At 44.1% G+C, this 19911-nt stretch overlaps 1 protein-coding gene across 1 annotated transcript in view; it reads right to left on the bottom strand.

The window, feature by feature from the left end:
* LOC115083383 (chloride channel protein D-like) overlaps positions 1–19911 on the bottom strand; it is a 472614-nt gene that overhangs the window by 326409 nt on the left and 126294 nt on the right. The window contains exon 9 of the mRNA XM_029587184.1: positions 6630–6751. Within this exon, the coding sequence (XP_029443044.1) occupies positions 6630–6751 (122 nt within the window). The remainder of the gene's footprint in view (positions 1–6629; positions 6752–19911) is intronic.

Here is a 19911-nt window from a genome sequence, read left to right as displayed (position 1 = left end):
AATGACATACCCACTATATTCAGCTCTTATCTGGCTAAATTCTATCTGGGTAATGCTACCAGCATTACATAGGTAATAGTGCTGGAAGTGTACTGTTTAGCGTAAAAGTACGCATTCAGCGATATTACCTACACAACACTGGAACTAATGCTGGAAGCAGCCAGGATTGCTGACAACAGTGATCCCAGCACACAGAAGAGGGCCACGTTTGGAGGTAATGGGAGGGTGGGAAGGGAGAGCCAGGGGTGGAAGGGGGGAAGTGCCTGTGGGGGGATGTTGGAAATTTAATTGTATTTTTAGAAAGGAAGGGAAGGAGGGGGATGCCCAGGAGTTATATTGTATAAGAGGACAAGCTTCGATGTCTGGCAGCTGGAATATATCCTTAGCAGTGTGAACCAGACTAACAGGTTGTACCATTGTTTATGTGGGAAGACCCTTTCTATTTAATAGTACAAAGTGGGATTGATGTACCTTAGGAGGGATCCTATGGGTTCCCACCATCGGCAGGTGGAGTGGGCTGACAGACGGAGGCCGGCTGGAGCTTCGCCAATACTAGCCCTCATTTCCTAAGACTGGGGGTGGTGATTCTGGTTCTTTGCGAGGAACTAGGCTTGGGAAGGTATTCCATTTACTTTGTGATTCTGAAGAAGGAAGGCACTTTCCACCCGATTCTCAATTTGAAAATGGTAAATGCAGCACTCAAGGTACCGTGTTTCTGTATGGAAACCCTAAGGTCAGTAATTGCGGCTGTTCATAAGGGAGAGTTTCTGGCATCTCTGGATCTCACGGAGGCATATCTGCACATTCCCATTCATCCAGACTCCCAGCGTTTTCTGCAGTTCATGATTCTGCATCACCATTTTCAGTTTCAGGCCCTTGCTTTTGGATTGGCGACAGCACCTCGCACCTTCACCAAGGAGATGGTGGTAGTGGCAGCGGCTTTGCTTCTGGAAGGTGTTCTGATGCCATACTTATCTGGTCGACTGGCTCATCAGGGTGAAGTTGGAGATTCTTTGACGCTAGTTGGTTCAGAAGGTGAACAGTATTCTCGAGTCACTCGACTGGGTAGTATATTTGGAGAAGAGTCACATGCAGCCATCACAGTCCCTAGAGTATCTGGGAACTTGATTCAACACTCTGGAACGCAAAGTGTTTTTCATGGAGGAGCGTAATCAGAAGCTGCAGGGACAGATTTGGCACTTGTTAGGGTTGCCAGTGCCCAAGGTATGGGACTATTTGCAAGTTCTGGGCTCTATGGCTTCAACTCTGAAATTGGTACCATGGGCGTTTGCTCATACAAGACCCTTACAGTGGGCTCTTTGGGCATGGTAGTGTTTCATCTTCCTTTATCACTCGAGGGTGTCGCATGGGAGAGTCTGTCCTGGTAGCTGCTATGCTCCAATCTTGTTTTGGGGTAGACCACAAAATTCCAGATTGGATGGTGGTTACTACTGATGCCAGTATCTCTGGTTGGGGAGCAGTTTGTCAGCTGCAGTCGGTGCAAGGCTGCTGGTCCATGAAATAGTTTGCTTGGTCTATCAATTGTTTAGAGACCAGAGTGGTCCGTTCAGCCTTACAGACTTTTCTGCCATTGGTGAGAGGTTGTTCGGTGTGGATCCTGTTGGACAATGCGACGGCGGTAGCTTACATAAATTGACAGGGCAGACTCAAGAGCCAAGCAGTAGCCCAGGGGATGTAAGAGTTGATTCTTTGGATGGAGCAAAATCTTGAGCGGATAGTGGAACACACAACATCGGGGTCGAAAATGTTCAAACAAATTACTTGCGTTGCACGATGTTAGATCCAGGTGAGTGGGAATTGTTGGAGACAGCAATACAGCTCATTTGTGAGAGGTGGGGTTTCTCACGTGGATCTCATGGTGACTCGTCAGAATGCTGAGGCGTTTCGGTTTTTCTGTCGGAGAAGGGAGCATGGGACTGAGGGGGGTTCTATTTTATGTCTTTCCTCCTTGGCCGCTTGTAGGCAAGGAGTTGAATCACTTGCCTGTGGCCTGTGGTGCCTTCTGAATAAAAGGCCAGTGCCCTCTTGCAATCTAACATGTGCAGAGCCTGTTCCCTCTGCTGTGAATGGGGTCTCGGAAAAAAGGTGGGCAAAACAATGGACTGATTGATGTGAAAGTCAGTCTCTACCTTAGATAGGAACTTGGGATGCATACAAAGGACCACACGATCATGAAAGAATGTGTAGGGTGAGTACATAACCAAGCCCTGAAGCTCACTACCCTACTTACTGAAGTGATCGCCACCAAGAACAGGACCTTCCAGGTAAGGAACTTCAGATCGCAGGAGTGCATAGGCTCAAAAAGAGGATGCATAAGCTGCGCTAACACAATGTTGAGGTCCCAGGATACAACAGGAGTCCAAAGGGGGAGCTTCAACTGAAGCAGGTCCTGCATAAAGTGACTATAGGCTGAACAGAGATGGGCATACTAGTGATCCCTTGATGGTAAGCACTGACTGTGCTCAGATGGACCCTGACCGAGGTGGTTTTAAGCCCAGCCTCGGAGAGGTGCCACAGGTAGTCCAAGAAACTCGGAAGGAGGCATGAGAATGGATCCAAGCCATGTTCCATGCACCAGATGGAAAACCTCCTCCATTCAATAGGTAAGACTTCCTGGTGGAAGGCTCCCTAGAAGCTACCAGCACCTGAGACATGCTGTCAAAAAAGTCTAGGCTGAAGGACTAGGCACTCATCATCCAGGCCATCAAGGTTAACATCCGGAGGTTTGGATGGCACAGTGCGCCTTGATCCTGTATTACCAGATCGGACGCAGTTCCCAGCTGATGGGATCTCTGATCAACAAGTCTCAAAGGAGAGAGATCCAGACTTGTCTGGGCCAATATGGAGCAATGAGAATCATGGTCTCCCAGTCCTGCTGGAGCTTCAAGAGAATCCTAATGATTAGCGAAAGAGGAGGATATGCGTGCCCCAATGAAGGGCAAAGCCTCAGATGCTGGACATCCGTCTGTCCTGAATAGGGATCAAAAGTTGCTCACCTTGAGGTTGCACGTGGAGGCAAAGAGTTCCAGATCTGGAGTACCCCATAGGTGGAAAATCTGGGCTGCCACTGCTGGATTCACTAACCACTCGTGCAGCTGAAAAGAATGGCTTAAGCGGTCCGCCAGCATGGTCAGTGTCCCAGCTAGATACATCGCTCGCAGAGACATGTCCTGCGACAGAGCCCAAGACCAGATCTGCACCACCTCTTGACAGAGAAGGAGCAACCCCGTGCCTCCTTGTTTGTTGATGTACCACATTGCTACCTGATTGTCTGCCTGAATCAGGACTGCCTTGAAGGACAAACGATATCAAAATGCCCACAGAGCATAATGAATCACCTGAAGCTCCAGGAAGTTTATCTGGCACAGAGCTTCACGAGCCGTCCACTGACCCTGCGTGTGGAGGTTGTCCACATGGGCCCCTAATAATGGGGGGAGGCATTGGTGGTAAGTACTACCTAAGGTGGGACAGCTTGAAATGATATCCCCTGCTCCAGTTTGGAGAGATTCTCCCACCAGGACAGGGAGACCCTCAGAGGCAGCGTAATGCAGACACAGGCCTCGAGGTCCTGAGATGCCTGTTGCCACTGTGACCACAATGTCCATTGTGCCCTGTGCATGCAAAGGTGGGCCAATGGGGTGCATGGACAGACGCCATCATGTGACCTAGCAGATGAAGCGGCAAACAAACAGGAACTTGCTGACCACTGCGCACTAAAGTCGCCAGCGAGGACAGGGTGAGGGCCCAGACACAGGGCAAAAATGCCTTTTCCTGATTCGTGTCCAGTCTGGCAACTATGAAGTCTAGACAGGGGAATGGGCAGAGGTGGGACTTTGGGTAGTTGATGCCAAACCCCAGAAATTGCAGCACCTGTATGGTCAAGGTCAAAACATCCAGCACTCCCTCCTGGGAGGCGCTTTTGACCAACCAGTCATCCAGGTAGGGGAATGTGTACCCCTGATGCCTGAGGTATGCTGCCACCACTGCCAGGCACTTGGTAAAGACTCAAGGGGCTGAGGCCAATCCAAACAGCATTACCTGGTACTGGTAGTGAGCCTGCCCAACCACAAAGCGAAGATACTTCTTGTGGTTCAGGAAGATTGCAATGTGGGTGTAAGCATCCTTGAGATCGAGGGAGCAGAGCCAGTCTCCTCTCTTGAGGAGCAGGATCAGAGTACCCAAAGAGACCATTTTGAACTTTTCCCTGTGAAGGAATTTGTTCAAGGCCCTGAGATCGAGAATGGGACGTAGGCCTCCAGTTCTCTGTGGTATCATGAAATATCTTGAATAGAACCACCAGCCTTGCTAGCATCGGGGAATGGGCTCTACTGCTCCTGCCGTTAGAAGGATGGAGAGCTCTGTTAAAAGTATTTCCTGAAGAGTGGACAAACCCACGATGAACATGGAGGAAAGTCCGCCGGGACTTCTCTGAATTTAGCCAATAACCCCTGGCAGATGATAGTGAGAACCCACTGGTCCGACATGATGAGCAGCCAGCGATGGCAAAGCAAAGAAGTCTGCCCCCTACTGGAGGATCATGCACCAGGGGTATGGCGGGCTGAATCATGCTCCCTCGCCTCCAATCAAAACCCTGTAGCAGGGTTCTGCTGGGGGTCTGGGCTGGGGTCTGGGGGGTCTGTTGCTGACAAGAGGGGGCCGCTAGAACCCAGCACAGGGTGTGCAAGCCTGGGAGGCAGGAGGGTAATACTTCTGCTGCTGATAAAAGTATTTCCTTGAACCTGGTCAAGAGAACTTCCTGGTGAAGAATGGTGGATCAGAAGTGCTAGCTGACAGCTGTTGAATGATCTCATGGTGATCCATCAGTTGGACTACCACATCCCTGACCTTGTCCCCAAAGAGATTCTCTCTATACAGGGCAGGTCAGTCAGTTTCTCCTGGACCTCTGGTCGAAGGTCCGAGGCACGGAGCCGGATCATTCTACAGGCACCAATGCCCATGGCACCCACTCTGGCTGCTGTCTCAAAAACATTGTAGATGGACCTCACCTCATGTTTTCTGCCACCCTTGGACACCATGCAATGCCCTCAGGCAGAGGGTACAAACCTCATGCTGATCAGTGTTGGACATGGTCCACGGGGGAATGGGGGCACCACCAAAAACCGGACAATACCATGAAAAATAGCCAGCAAGCGGTCGATGGCCAGTGATCACCGAGGAGCAACATGCCAGGGATCGACCATAGAGAAGGTAAAAAATAAACCTACCACCGTAGAAGGGACACAATCTGGAGAAGGGGGGCCCGACATTAGAACAGAAAAAATCTTGTATTTAAACAAGAGAAAAGACTTACAGAGCAGAGCTCCAAAATCGCGAGGCAACTAACACTGAATAATAAAAGAGGCTGAAGGTGGACCCTGTGTGGACGCACAGATAGTGGTATACTGGGCATGCTCAGTGTTCCAGTCAAAGTTCTAGAAACTTTGACAAAACCTTTCCGTGCCGGGCTCCATCTAATGATGTCACACATCTGTGAAGACTACCATTCTGCTTGTCCTAGGAGAAGGTATACATTCTGGGTCAAAATGACAGCAGGTTAGGAAGAGAAGGACCTCCAGTGATGTAGGGTCCTGGAGTAGCTAGCCCATGAGCTGGTGGAGCCCAGAGACCCCTTCAATATAGAGTGGATCCTGCAGGGGCTTTTCCCACCTAAGGAAAAAGGCCCAAAGCCATGAAGTGAAGAGCTGAGAAACCAGTAAGATGTGGAGTTGTAGGAATTCCTCTCCCTGAGGAAAATGGCCTGGGGTGTTCTGAAACTATGGGAACCCCAGGGAGAAATGGAGTGTGGTAGATACAGAGGAATCCTGCACACTGGTGATGGAAAGGCCCAGAATCTGAAGGAAAAGAGGATTCTGAGGTCATGTGGTTGAGAGTAAGCCTTAGGGTCGGGTGTGAGTGACCAGAGAGTTATTTGGGGATGCAAGCTTCATGTCTCTAAAGTGGAGAGAGAAAAAGGTGAAGAGATGGAAGAAAAGTGCAAGGAAGTGGAATAAGAGAGGACTGTAAGGATCCAAATTTGGTTCAAGTATAGACCGAGGGAAGAGTATGACAAACTACGTGGTATCAGACAGGCTATATTAATGATTGTTTTACTCTAACTGTGTATTCCATGAACTATGAATATTAAGTACGGAATATTTACCCTAAACTAAAATGTACATAGTAGCTGGGTATAAAATCCAGAAATAAAGTTAAGAGTTTTGGTTATACTTTCGAGTGGAGTGCTTCTTCTTCATGAGACTTTATGCCAGTGCTTATAGAGAAATATAGGGTCCAGGTTCATGAAGAGGAAAAAGGCCAGTGCACTCCCTGACCAATCAAAGGAATATGAGCTACCCCACTGCTTCTAACAGGGTCCATTTCACCATCTGTAGGACCCAAATTTATAAATCCACTAAATAATTTTGAGAGACTGGCCCTCATCATTAGGGATAGACCTTCTCATTAATCTATGTGCCTAGTTGGAATAGGTACATAAAACTTTAATAAAGACAAATATTTTTTAAAATACATGTTTGTGCAATGCAGTGCTTATTCAAAGATATAATATGCACAATTAAAAAATGTCCTAATCCTGTTCCTTATATTACCTTGATTAAAGGTTTGATTGGATTGTTTTGTTCCAGTGGGTCCCAGCCATGATGCATCTGCTGAACAGTTGTATTCTGAAACCTCCTTCTTGAACAGGAAATTACATGAGCTATTACACCACCTAGTCATTAATAAAAACATATATTATTTATTAAGCATACTGTGGAGATTGTTTATAAAAAAACACAACAGGGCTCTTATAAGGTGATAGAGCCATAGTCCTCCATTAAATACTGGCAGTAGTATCAAGCCAACATTGTCTTGCTAATATTCTCTCAGTTCTAATGTTGAAAGGTCATCTCTAAGGGTGACACACTTACATCATCATATTATAACAGAATTATTGCTTCCAGGTTAAGGAAAAAGTTGAGAAACTTAACTTAAAGGGGTTGACGCACCCATTTTGCAGCTGGAAAGAAAACTGAGACAAATAGCAATTCAGATCAGAAAGTAAATACAAATATTTGATATTCAAAGTTGGACCAGAGGTTGAATCAAATGACAAATATAGGCAAATAGGGCAATATTAAGAATATAATAAAGAATTCAGGTTGGTTTTTTTCATGTCATGTCTTTCTCTGACTAACCTGCTGGTATGGTAACCTGCTGTGGTCTGGTCTCCTTTCTTGTTTGTGTGATTGTCTAGCTTTACCAGATTGAATGCTTTCTCCTTATCTCCCTCTTTATTATGCCTATATATGCTTGATGTGGCATGGTTTTCTTTCTATGCTTTGACATTGGTTATCTGTTCCATGCAAACAAAAAGGCACCCGCTTTATCTGTGTTTCCTGAGTAAAGCCTGTCCTGTAGCTTATCTTAGTCTCTCTTGTTTGCATTGTATATCTTCTCTCTTCTGTGCAGCCTGTCTTTGCATTATTTATTCATTCTTAGTGTAACTGTTACCACTTTGATTCTCAATTTCATTCTTCACAGTCCTGAGGATTACTATTAGAAGAAGCTGCATCTGCTGATAGTTGAGGAAAAAGTGTGTTTAAAGATTGTAAAAAGAAATAGCAGGTTAAAACTTGCTAAGAAAATGAATTTATTCTGTCAGTGTTAAGAAACTGCAAAAGTCAATTATTTTACTGTGGGAAGGTGTGAGAGCTATTTCCTGGAGAAGGAAAATCAGCAGTGAAGATGTATTTCTAGGAATGTGTACCAGGAGGGAAGGGTAGGATTGCAATTGTAGTTGACAATTCAATTATTAGGATTGTAAATAGTTGGGTTGTTAGTGAGTATGAGGATTTCTTGGTAGCTTGTCTGTCTAGTGGAAAGGTGGCAGAGCTCACATATCACCTACATAGGATTTTAAAGAACACTGGAGAACAGCCTGTCATGCTACACATGGATACCAATGACATAGGAAGGTGCAGGAGGGAAGTCTTCCTTTTAGGAAATAAATTGAAAGCCAGAATCTTCAGGGATGCCTTCTCAAAAATTCTCCCTCTTCCACATGCAGGATCTCAGAGGCAGGCTAGACACCAGTCTCAATGCATAGATGAGAAAGTGGTGCAGGGAAGAAAGCTTTAGATTTGTTAAAACCTGGGAAACATCTTGGGGAAAGGAGAGTCTATTCCAATGGGAAGGGCTTCACTTTAACCAGAATGCAACCTAACTGCTGGTGATAGCATTTTAAAAAAAGATACAGCAGCTTTTAAACTAGAAGTAACTAGATCGCTGTAAAAAGGTTGCTCAGGCGTGAATAGTTCAGAGTGATATATCTTCAAAAAATACTGGTATAACACAGGGAAATCAGAATACCTCAATAGAGAGGTTGTAGAAAAGGCTGAAGTAGCCTAGTTAGAATTAAATAAAGAAGAGCAGACAAATAGAAAGGATTCCAAATTACCCGTATCAACTACTAATAAGCATGTTTTGAATGCAAATAAAGATAAACATACCCTAAATTGTTTTTATACAAATGCCAAAAGTCTAAAACCTAACTGAATGTATAGATATAATAAGTATCTCAGAGACCTAGTGGAAGGAGGATAACAAATGTGTCACTGTGATACCAGGATACAAATTATATCAATGACAGGACAGATCAAATTAGTGAAGTGGTGGCACTATAAGTTACGGAGGGCATAGATCCAAGCAGACTAAAAATCCTGCAGGAAACAAATGCACTATAGGATTTTTATAGACGGAAATTACATGTGTGATAGGGAAAAGTAAACCATTGACCTGGCTAGGATGAAGAATCATACAGTAAAGTGGTAACAAAAATTATAAAGGCAAATAACATGTGACAACAATTCTCCAGTATTGGTTGAGTAAATATCTCATCAAGTATGCTAGGAAAGTAAGGTTTCTAGATGTCATAAATGACTGTTTCATATAGTAGTTGGTCCTGGAACCAATGAGAAGGCAAGCTATTTTAGATCTAGTCCTCAGTGGAAAACAAGGGATAACAGTGGCAGGACTGCTTAGCAATAGTGATTGTAATGTAATCAGATTTGACACAATCACTGAAGGGATGGCATTAACTAAAGCTACTGCAATAGCGTCTAACTATAAAAAAAAAATGAGGAAATTAGCAGTGGTTTCAAAGGTTAAAGTTTTGCATAAGGCGTGGACACTGTTTAAAAAATACCATAGTCAAAGCCCACATTCAAAAAGGTCAAAGGAAATGACTGTTAGCATGGTTAAATAACGAAGTGAAAGAAACAATTAAAGCTAAAATGACATCTTTCAGAAAATTTGAAAGCAGATCCAAATGAGGAAAATAGGGAAGAGCATAACCTCTGACAAGCTAGAACTAAAACATTAATAAGATAGGCCAAGAAAGAATTTGAAAAGACGTTTGCCATAGAGACAAAAACTACTAATAAAAACCTTTTCTAATACATTTGAAGCAAGAACCCTCTGTAGAAGTCAGTTGGATCAATAGATGACTGAAGGGTAAAAGGGGCACTCAGGGAGGACAAGGCCAAACAAAAAAACTAAGAGGTCGATATTCAAAAGCCATTTAGAGGGATCACTGAAAAGTGATCCCTCTAAATGGCTACCTGGCTATATTGAAAGCAGTCTGAGGCTAAATTCTAGCTGCAAAATGATTTAAGCAGCTAGAATTTAGCCACATAAGTCGGGAGCAAGCGGTAGGCATTTCTGGGCAGAGCAGTACTAGCCGCATATGTTATGCGATTAATTCCGATATTCGGAGTTAGCCGCTTAACCTATGTGGCTAACTCTGGTCTGGCCATAGGGATGTTCTAAAGTTAGTCGGTTAGACATAACTGGCTAACTTTAAGATAGTCAAGTAAATTCAGCAGTGCGACCATGCTACGCCCTGCTAGCTAGCCGAATATGTTTATCCGGCTAACCAGCTAAGCCACACAGCAGTTGAAAATGGACCTCTCAATGAATTCTTCTTTCAGTTCTCATTGAGGATGATGTTGGGAAGATACCCACACTGGTAGATTTCTTTGATGGTGATTATTTAGGGGAACTGAAGGAAATCACTGAGAAAACAGAAGATGTCATTGAGCAAACAGACAAACTAAAGAGTAACAAACCACCAGGATCAAATGGTATTCGCCTCAGAGTTCTGAAAGAACTCAAATATGAAACTGCATACCAGTTACTACTAATCTGTACAACCTATCATTTAAAACATTCACAATACTTGAAGACTGATAGGTGCCTAATATAACACCAATTTTTAAAAAGGGCTCCAGGGATGTTCCAGAAAACTATAGCCCAGTGAACCTGACATCAGTGCTGAGCAAAATGGTGAAAGCTATTCTTAAAAAAAAAATACTGGCCATATGGATAGATATGCCTTAATAGGGAACGGCTAACACGGATTTAGCAAAAGGAAGACTTGTTTTACAAATCTTCTAGATTTTTTGAAGGTGTTAATAAACATGTGGATATGGGTAAACCAATCAACATAGTGTACCTGGATTTTCAGAAGGCATTTGACAAAGTCTCTCATGAGAAACTCTTCAGGTAAATAAACAGTCATGAGATAAGAAGTGATGTCCTATTGTGGGTTGGTAACTGGAGACAGGAAACAGAGAATAGGATTAAACAGTGCATTTTCTCAGTGGAGAAAGGTAAATAATGGAGTGCCCCAGGGATCTCTTCTGGGACTGGTGATGATTATCATATTCATAAATGATCTGGAAAGCAGAGCAACAAGTGAAGTAATCAAGCAGATGACAAAATTATTCTAAGTTGTTAAAACACATAGGACTGGGAGGAACAGCAGAAGGACCTTATGAAACTAGGGCATTGGGCATCGAAATAGCAAATGAAATGTAATAAGGACAAATACAAAGTGATGAGTATAGGAAAAAATAATCTTAACTATAGGTACACAATTCTGGATTCCATATTAGGTGTCACCAACCAGGAAATGGATTTTGGAGTCACTGTGGACAACACATTGACATACTCAGCTCAGTGTGTAGCAGCGGCCAAAAAAAAGCAAATCGAATTTGAGGAATGATTCAGAAAGTAACAGAGAATAAAATGGAGAATATTGTAATGCCTCTATACCGATCCATAGTGCAACTGCACTTTGGGGCGGATTTTAAGAGCCCTGCTCGCCTAAATCCGCCCAAAACCGGGCGGATTTAGGCGAGCAGGGCCCTGCGCGCCGGGAAGCCTATTTTACATAGGCCTACCAGCGCGCGCAGAGCCCCGGGACTCGCGTAAGTCCCGGGGTTCTCAGAGGGGGGCGTGTCGGGGGGCGTGTCGGGGGCGGGCCCGGTCGTCGCGGCGTTTCGGGGGCGTGTCAGCAGCATTTTGGGGGCGGGTACGGGGGCGTGGCTACGGCCCGGGGCGGTCCGGGGGCGTGGCCGCGCCCTCCGTACCCGCCCCCAGGTCGCTGCCCGGCGCGCAGGAGGCCCGCTCGCGCACGGGGATTTACTTCTCCCTCTGGGAGGGCGTAAATCCCCGGAGAAAGGTAACCCCCTTAGACAGGGCCGGGCGGGTGGGTTAGGTAGAGGAAGGGAGGGGAAGGTGAGGGGAGGGCGTTAGAGGATTCCCTCCAAGGCCGCTCCGATTTCGGAGCGGCCTTGGAGGGAACGGGGGTAGGCTGCGCGGCTTGGCGCGCGCCGGCTATACAAAATCCATAGCCTTGCGCGCGCCGATCCAGGTTTTTAGCAGATACGCGCAGCTCCGCGCGTATCTACTAAAATCCAGCGTACTTTTGTTTGCGCCTGGAGCGCAAACAAAAGTAGGCTATTCGCGCTCCTTTTAAAATCCGCCCCTTTGAGTATTGAGTGCAATTCTATTCACATCATCTCAAAAAAGATAAAGTGGAAATGGTAAAGGTACAGAGAAGGGCAACACAAATCATAGAGGGAATGAAATAATTATATTATGAAAAATAGGTTACAGCTCTTCAGCTTGAAGAAGAGGCGACTAAAAGGAGATATAAAATCATGAGTGGAGTTGGACAGGTAAATAGGGGGCAGTTATTTATTCTTTCAAATAGTACTAATGTAAGAAAGTCCCAAAACTGCCCCTTACTATTAGGCCTCAGAGTGTTAACAGACTTGAGAGAGGTGAAGTTTCAATGAGAGGTTTCAATGTTTTAATAAAACTCCTTTGCCCTCGTGATTTAGGGTTCTTCAGGATCTTGCTGGCTAAGGGAGAGGTGCTGAGGGGGGGCTCCATGGGAAAAGAACTGTCTTTCCTGCCTCCTGCCCTAGGAAAGTGGCTGGGGCCTAAGTTTGGGGTACCCAGGCCTTCAGGACAAGGGAAATGTTGTCTTGGGGTCCAAGAGTTTGGAGTCCCTAAAATATCCTGAAGATCCAAGCAAGAGTTCTCTAAGAAGAAGAGAGTTAAGCTCATTCTCCTTATTCTGCATGAGTGGGATTTCTTCAAAGTGTGGAAACAGAGGATTTGTCTTTGTGAGGAGTCTGAAGGAAGACAGCCTTACTGTTACAGAGGACCTCCAGAAAAAAACCCATATAGGTTGGTATTCAGCGCCACATAGCCAGATAAGTAGAGATATTGAAATGTATCCAGCTATGTTAACCAGATAAGTTAGACTTATTCAATCAATACCAGGTCTAAAGTTAGCCAGATGAGACTTATTCAGGGATATTCAACAGCATAGCAGTGCTGCTGAATATCTTTTGTAACTTAGCCAGATAAGCCTTATCCTGTTACTTTATTTAAACATTTACCTTTGAATATCTATCCCGGAGGGCCCTGAAAGGCTTTTATTTTCCCTACATGAGAAAACCTTGGGAACATCGATGCTGCTATGGCTCATGACCTCCCATGAGATCACCTGTGGACCTGAAGAAGTTGAGGCAGGGGTTACACTATAACTAGGGGACACTCCATGAAACTAACAGGCAGCAGATTTAAAACAAATTGGAGAAAGCATTTCTTTTCACTCAGTTATTTAAGATGTGGAATTGGTTGCCAGACGATGTAATCAAAGAAACTATCATAGCTGGGTTTAAAAGTAGATTGGACAAGTTCCTGGAGGAAAAGTCCATAATGACAAAGGAAATGGTGCACAATATGAAGGAAGCTTCACAATTATGTACAAATATCAAATTCCTTCACCTCAAAACATTTTTACCATATATTGCCATCTATTGTTGTTGCGTCCATTGGTCGTCGACGGCTACGCCCCGCCTACCTCTCTCTACTCTCGGCTCCTCCCGCTCACCTTGGACTGATGGCTGCCACGGCGTCTGCTTGACGTTCTCTTCGGCGTCCCCAGACTGGCTTTGGTGCTGCCTCCCACCATTTTCCTTCAAGGTACCTCTAGGGCGCGCGCGTGCGCACTGCCCTCATCTTTACGTTGGCGCGAACCTTGGGGGCGTCCCCCTGTTCTGACGTCACGACTTCCGGGTATATTTTTATTTTTTTATTTAAGTTTTTTTTATATACCAACATTCAAGACGATTGTCCCATCATGCTGGTTCACAAGAAACAGGAGTGCAATTATAATAAACTTAACAACTTGAACAATAGTGCAGAAGGAGCAGTTACATGTAACAAGGAAATATAGAACTTGAAGTAAGAATTAAAATGAAGATCAGATAATTACATATAATAACATTGTAGGAGATGGTTATTAATGATATTGCTAGCGACGTGTGTTGATTGATGAGGGTTAACTAATATTGGAGTTAGGAAAGGCCTGCTTGAACAGCCAGGTCTTGAGTCTTTTCTTAAAGGTTGAGATGCTGGGTTCCATTCTAAGATCTGGGGGAATGGAGTTCCATAAGGTAGGACCGGCTGTGGAGAAGGCCCGATCTCTTAGCGTAATGTGTCTGGTAGTTTTGGCTGGTGGAACTTGAAGTGATCCTTTGTAAGCATCTCTAATCGGTCTTGTTGAGTTGTGTAATCGGAAGGGGATAAGCAGATCAATTGGGGCTAGTTGATGGATGTTTTTGAATATGGTGAGAATGGCCTTGTAGATTATTCTGAAGTGGATGGGCAGCCAGTGGAGGCCCATCAGGATAGGAGTTATGTGTTCTCTTCTCCTGGTGTTAGTGAGTATACGGGCGGAGGCATTTTGGACCATTTGCAGTGGTTTGGTGTGTGATGAGGGGAGACCAAGCAAGATGGTGTTACAATAGTCCAGCTTTGCGAAGATGATTGATTGTAGAATCGTTCTAAAGTCATGTGTGTGGAACAGAGGTCTTATTCTTTTCAGCACTTGGAGTTTATAAAAGCAGTCTCTGGTGGTTTTGTTGATGTTAGCTTTCAGGTTCAGGTGATTGTCAATTAGAACTCCTAGGTCTCTCACTTGTGTAGTCTTTGGTATGGCTGGATGAGTGGGTGTGAAGGAGCTGTTTTCTGGTGTAATGAGTAGAAGTTCCGTTTTTGATGAATTTAGTATCAGGTTAAGGCTTGTGAGAAGCTGTTTGATATTTTGGAGGCATGTTTCCCAGTGAGACAGTGTTTTCGCGAGAGACTCCTTGATGGGGATCAGGACCTGAATATCATCAGCGTAGAGGAAGTGTTTGAGATTGAGGTCAGTGAGAAGTTGACATAAGGGTAACAGATAAATGTTAAACAAGGTAGGAGACAAGGATGAGCCTTGAGGGACTCCTACTGACGCGGGGTAAAGTGAGGATTCTTTATTATGAATCTTAACCTTGTATCCTCTGTTATCTGCCTATAGTACTTGCTAGCTCATTGAGTTAGCAACAGGATTCGTACGGATGGGATTCGCTCTTCGTTTCTAAGCTACTCTGCCACTCCAGCTCTATCTGGAACTCTTACAACCCTTCGGTGTCTCTAACGGGGTACCTGCTCCTTGGGGGCCTCTCTGCTTCTTTCAGGTGCTATCCGGAACCCAGTACTCCGCTCCTCGAGGGCCCATGTTCCCTGTGTCGCTGCCTGCAATCTCTACCCTTCTACTTGGAAGAATTAACTTACAGTTACCATCAGTGAGTACAGAAACCATCTCTCTCCACAGTACTGCTTCACTGGAATCAGGTACTTGCTCCTCGAGGGCCTGCTCTCTGCTCCAGTGCCAGACCTCTCGTCTAGTGGAATCTCTGGTACTGCTAACTGAGTACAATGCTACCGAGTCTCTCTGCTCTAAGAGATCAGGTACTCGCTCCTCGAGGGCCTGCTCTCCCTGTCTCGGAGCTTCTCCTATTTCTACATTGGGACTCTGAATGCTAATCTTATTGTGTGCTCATAACTCTGTCTCTTTCCACTACAGCACTGCCTTGCCAAGGATCCACTGTTCCAGTGTTCTGTGTGAGACGCGCCCAGCCGGGCTCTACAACCACTACTCACTACTGCCACCTCTGGTGGTTACTCAAACTGTTTAATAAAAGATTCAAATCTGTGTTTGTCTGTCCAGAGTCTAGCCTGATACCGTGGTCCCTCACGGGACTGCCCCGTGGCCGTGGTCAGCTGCCACAGTGTCCAAGGATCCACCCAAACACCATTAACCATTAGGGATGTGAATCGTTTTTTGACGATTTAAAATATCGTCCGATATATTTTAAATCGTCAAAAATCGTTAGGGCCACGATACAATACCAATTTTCCCCGATTTATCGTTAAAAAATCGTAAATCGGGGGAAGGGGGAGGGCAGGAACTTACTTACTTGCCCTAAACCAATGGCAGGAAAACCGGCACACTAAAACCCCCTAAAACCCACCCCCGACCCTTTAAATTAAATCCCCCACCCTCCCGAACCCCCCCAAATGCCTTAAATTACCTGGGGGTCCAGCGGCGGTCCGGAACGGGCTCCTGCAATTGAATTGTGTTGTCTTCAGCCGGCGCCATTTTGCAAAATGGCGGCCGCAAAATGGCGGCGGCCATAGACCAACACGATTCGACTGCAGGAGGTCATTCCGGACCCCCGCTGGACTTTTGGCAAGTCTTGTGGGGGTCAGGAGGCCCCCCCAAGCTGGCCAAAAGTCCCTGGGGGTCCAGCGGGGGTCCGGGAGCGATCTCCTGCCGCGAATTGTTTTCCGTACGGAAAATGGCGCCGGCAGGAGATCGACTGCAGGAGGTCGTTCAGCGGGGGTTCCGGACTGCCGCTGAACAAATCAAGGCCCAAGAAAACCATGGACATCGCAACAACCTCAGAATTATCGGCCTCTCAAAAACAGTAAAGGAGCAGGCCCTTGCTGACTGTGTAAAAATGGCTGCCGGAACACCTTGCTTGCAGATACATGATAATTATGATTCAAAAAGGTTCATACAGTCACCATGGCTCTGGAAAAGGAGAGTAGATCATGGCTCACAGTGGCTAAATTCTTAAACTGGGCACATAAAATCAAGCTTTTTCAAGCATACCACAAGTTAATATCTGTGGATTACCTGGGTAATGATTCTTCTATTCAATGATTAACCAATGCGTGTAATAGGGTAATGGAGAATAATGTTGCCTCTCTGCTCAGAACTGCTCTTCAAAGGAATAAGAGCCACTTTGGTTTTCCCTGCTAAGCTCCGTCTTCAATACCAAGAAAAGACCCTATTCTTTGGCTCAAAGGAGGCAAGCAAGTTATATCAAAATTAGAGTAAGATTGGAATGCTGGAAATTGCTCTGTACAGTGACAACTGGAGACATCTTTTGTTTATTCCTCAACAAAGTTGCTGGCTGACACAGTTTAAGATATTAAGCCATTTCAACTTGTGAAAGACATTTTTCTGTTTTTCTGGTTGGTATTCAACTTTTTTTTTTTTTTTTGCTTGCAGGAGTGCTCGTTTCTATTGACTTAAGTGCACATAACTTTTAGATTCATTCCTGCTACAGCATAATCTGTGAGGAGGAGAGGACATTTGAGAAACTTACTGTGTTTCCCTTTTGCACTTTGAAGCTTTCTAAGCTCTAAATAAAGTTCTTGTAAATGATGCGTCTGCTTTACCATTTTCAGATGGTTATACGTAAGAAGCTCATGGAACAGAATGTTGTTTCGCTGGTGTGGGGTAATTATTTACATTGTGCGGTAAGAACAAATTCTCTTTCTGCAATCTCCATTCCTGAATGGCATACTATAGCAGATCCTCTAAAAGGAGAATTTCCCATTTGACTGTTTCCACCTTTGTGGAAAACACATTTTGCACCAGCACTGGACTCATACGATTAAGGGAATAGCGGAAATAGGGCTGTAACCTGCTCTCCCCCTGCCCTTTTCAGCCTAATCGGCAGTAGCTGAAGTAATGGAATATGGGATCTGTTTTGCACTCCCCCCTGCGGAAAAGAGTGTACTGGACATTTTTTGTATATACGCTTGACACAATAAAGGATGCTTATGTTTTTCTGCAGACAGTTTCTATGTGCCTGTTTGAACTTGTACAGGGAATCATAAGAACATGCCATACTGGGTCAGACCAAGGGTCCATCCTGTTTCCAACAGTGGGTCAGACCAAGGGTCCATCATGTTTCCAACAGTGGCCAATCCAGGCCATAAGAACCTGGCAAGTACCCAAAAACTAAGTCTATTCCATGTTACCGTTGCTAGTAATAGCAGTGGCTATTTTCTAAGTCAACTTAATTAATAGCAGGTATGGACTTCTCCTCCAAGAACTTATCCAATCCTTTTTGAAACACAGCTATACTAACTGCACTAACCACATCCTCTGGCAACAAATTCCAGAGTTTAATTGTGCGTTGAGTAAAAAAGAACTTTCTCCGATTAGTTTTAAATGTGTCACACGCTAACTTCATGGAGTGCTCCCTACTCTTTCTATTATTCGAAAGAGTAAATAACCGATACACATCTACCCGTTCTAGACCTCTCATGATTTTAAACACCTCTATCATACCCCCCCCCCTCAGCCGTCTCTTCTCCAAAATGAAAAGTCCTAACCTCTTTAGTCTTTCCTCATAGGGGAGCTGTTCCATTCCCCTTATCATTTTGGTAGCCCTTCTCTGTACCTTCTCCATCGCAATTATATCTTTTTTGAGATGTGACGACCAGAATTGTACACAGTATTCAAGGTGCGGTCTCACCATGGAGCGATACAGAGGCATTATGACATTTTCCGTTTTGTTACCCATTCCCTTCCTAATAATTCCCAACATTCTGTTTGCTTTTTTGACTGCTGGCAGCACACTGAACTGACGATTTCAATGTGTTATCCACTATGAAGCCTAGATCTCTTTCTTGGGTTATAGCACCTAATATGGAACCTAGAGAAAAATAACCCATGCTATAGTTCTTTAAATGATCAATATCTCACATTGTAGTCCTACAAAAAAACTCATTTAACTGACTATAGCGTTAAACTAAAAAGAGACTGGATCACTCAGTTTACTTCTCATCCTTCTCAAGAAGCAACCAGGGGTAGCCATATTAATCCATAAACAAATTCCTTTTTCAGTAGATAGGTAAATACATGACGAGGACGGGACGTACATTACTGTCCTTTGTTCTCTATATAAGCATAAAATTGCACTGTGTATATATATTATGCACCTTAACTCAAACAAAAAAGAGCTGTCCACCTTCTCAATACTATTAAAAACAAAATACAATAGTGCTGTCTATTCCAAAAAACACGAGAAATGTTTTTTTGGGAATATCATCAGATTTTACATGTGCCTCCAATTCTTAATCCACAGGCTCTTGCTTGCAATGGCTATAACCTGTATCATTGATAAAACATTCTTGGTCACCTCATTTATCTTTTCCCAACAAAAAAACCTACTTTATTTAGAAAAAAATTGTTTGTTATTATTTGTACTCATTCTCTAATAATCCATATTTTTATCTATAGTAATGCCCCTATGAAAAAAACATCTATAAGGCAAAAAGTTCAAATATTTTAAAAAGTGTTCTACTTATCTGTAGACTAGTAACTGTTAATCACATCATGACCTACAAACTTAACAACCGAACTGAGTGCAGTTAGGGAAACCTCAACAATGATAATATTTTGGTACTTGCATGTGCCTGCTTCAGGGAACCAGAGTAAAGGAACTGCATACCAGCCTCAATGGGCCCTACTTAACTCCCTAGAAAATGGCACTCTCCAAACGCACCTACCGGCAGCAATTTTTTTAGCATTGCAAACCCACAAAAACACCAAAATTGGGAGATGCTAAAATGGGGGCCAATTTCCTCTGTGAGGAGTTAGGTTTCATGGACATATGAAGGAAGCTGCATCCTGTAGAATTAGATTTTACTTTATACTCAAACCTATATAATATCTACTCTAGACCAAAATTCATATTGATTTCAGAAACTTTGTTTCCCAAGGTCATAATGGCCAAGATAGGTACTCTATCTGTCTGACCATAGCACCTGGAACTGGGAGAACACATGAATAAAGTTTTTGGCGGAGAATGAGTTCCAGTCTAATTGATGATGAAGTTGTTAGCATATATTTACAAGAGCAAATGAAGGAATATATTACCATACCCATAATAAACAACCACAAATCTCCTCATCTCTTCTGGCAGAGGCAAGTAGAGCAGTAATGAGGGGAGGATATTATTGAATTTGTGGCCAAAAAAACCCCAAAACTCAGAGATGCAGAGATTCTGAGGCTGACAAGTTTGCTTAACGGGGCTCAAGAGGTTCATCAAAGAGCCTTGTCGAAAGAGCAAAAATCTATACTAAGTTAGACATGGATGGCCTTAAAGCAGTTATTGCATCAGAAAATGGTGAAAGCTTCAAGGTTTTCTAAGTGTAAGCTTTATAAGTATGGAAACAAAATGGTCAAGCTCTTGGCCAATTTAGTGAAGGTAAATGGTGCACACTTCTATATCACTGGGCTTAAAGATAAAATGGATGGGTTCAATGCAATAAAAAGACAGAGCACAATGTTTCATAGAGTATTTTCAAGACCTACATGATAAGAAAACATAGCGATCAAAA

Source organism: Rhinatrema bivittatum, chromosome 2, assembly GCF_901001135.1.
Source record: "Rhinatrema bivittatum chromosome 2, aRhiBiv1.1, whole genome shotgun sequence".
Lineage (NCBI taxonomy): Eukaryota > Metazoa > Chordata > Amphibia > Gymnophiona > Rhinatrematidae > Rhinatrema > Rhinatrema bivittatum.
The sequence above is the reverse complement of the archived record's forward strand: the minus strand, read 5'-3'. Positions and strand labels throughout refer to the sequence as shown.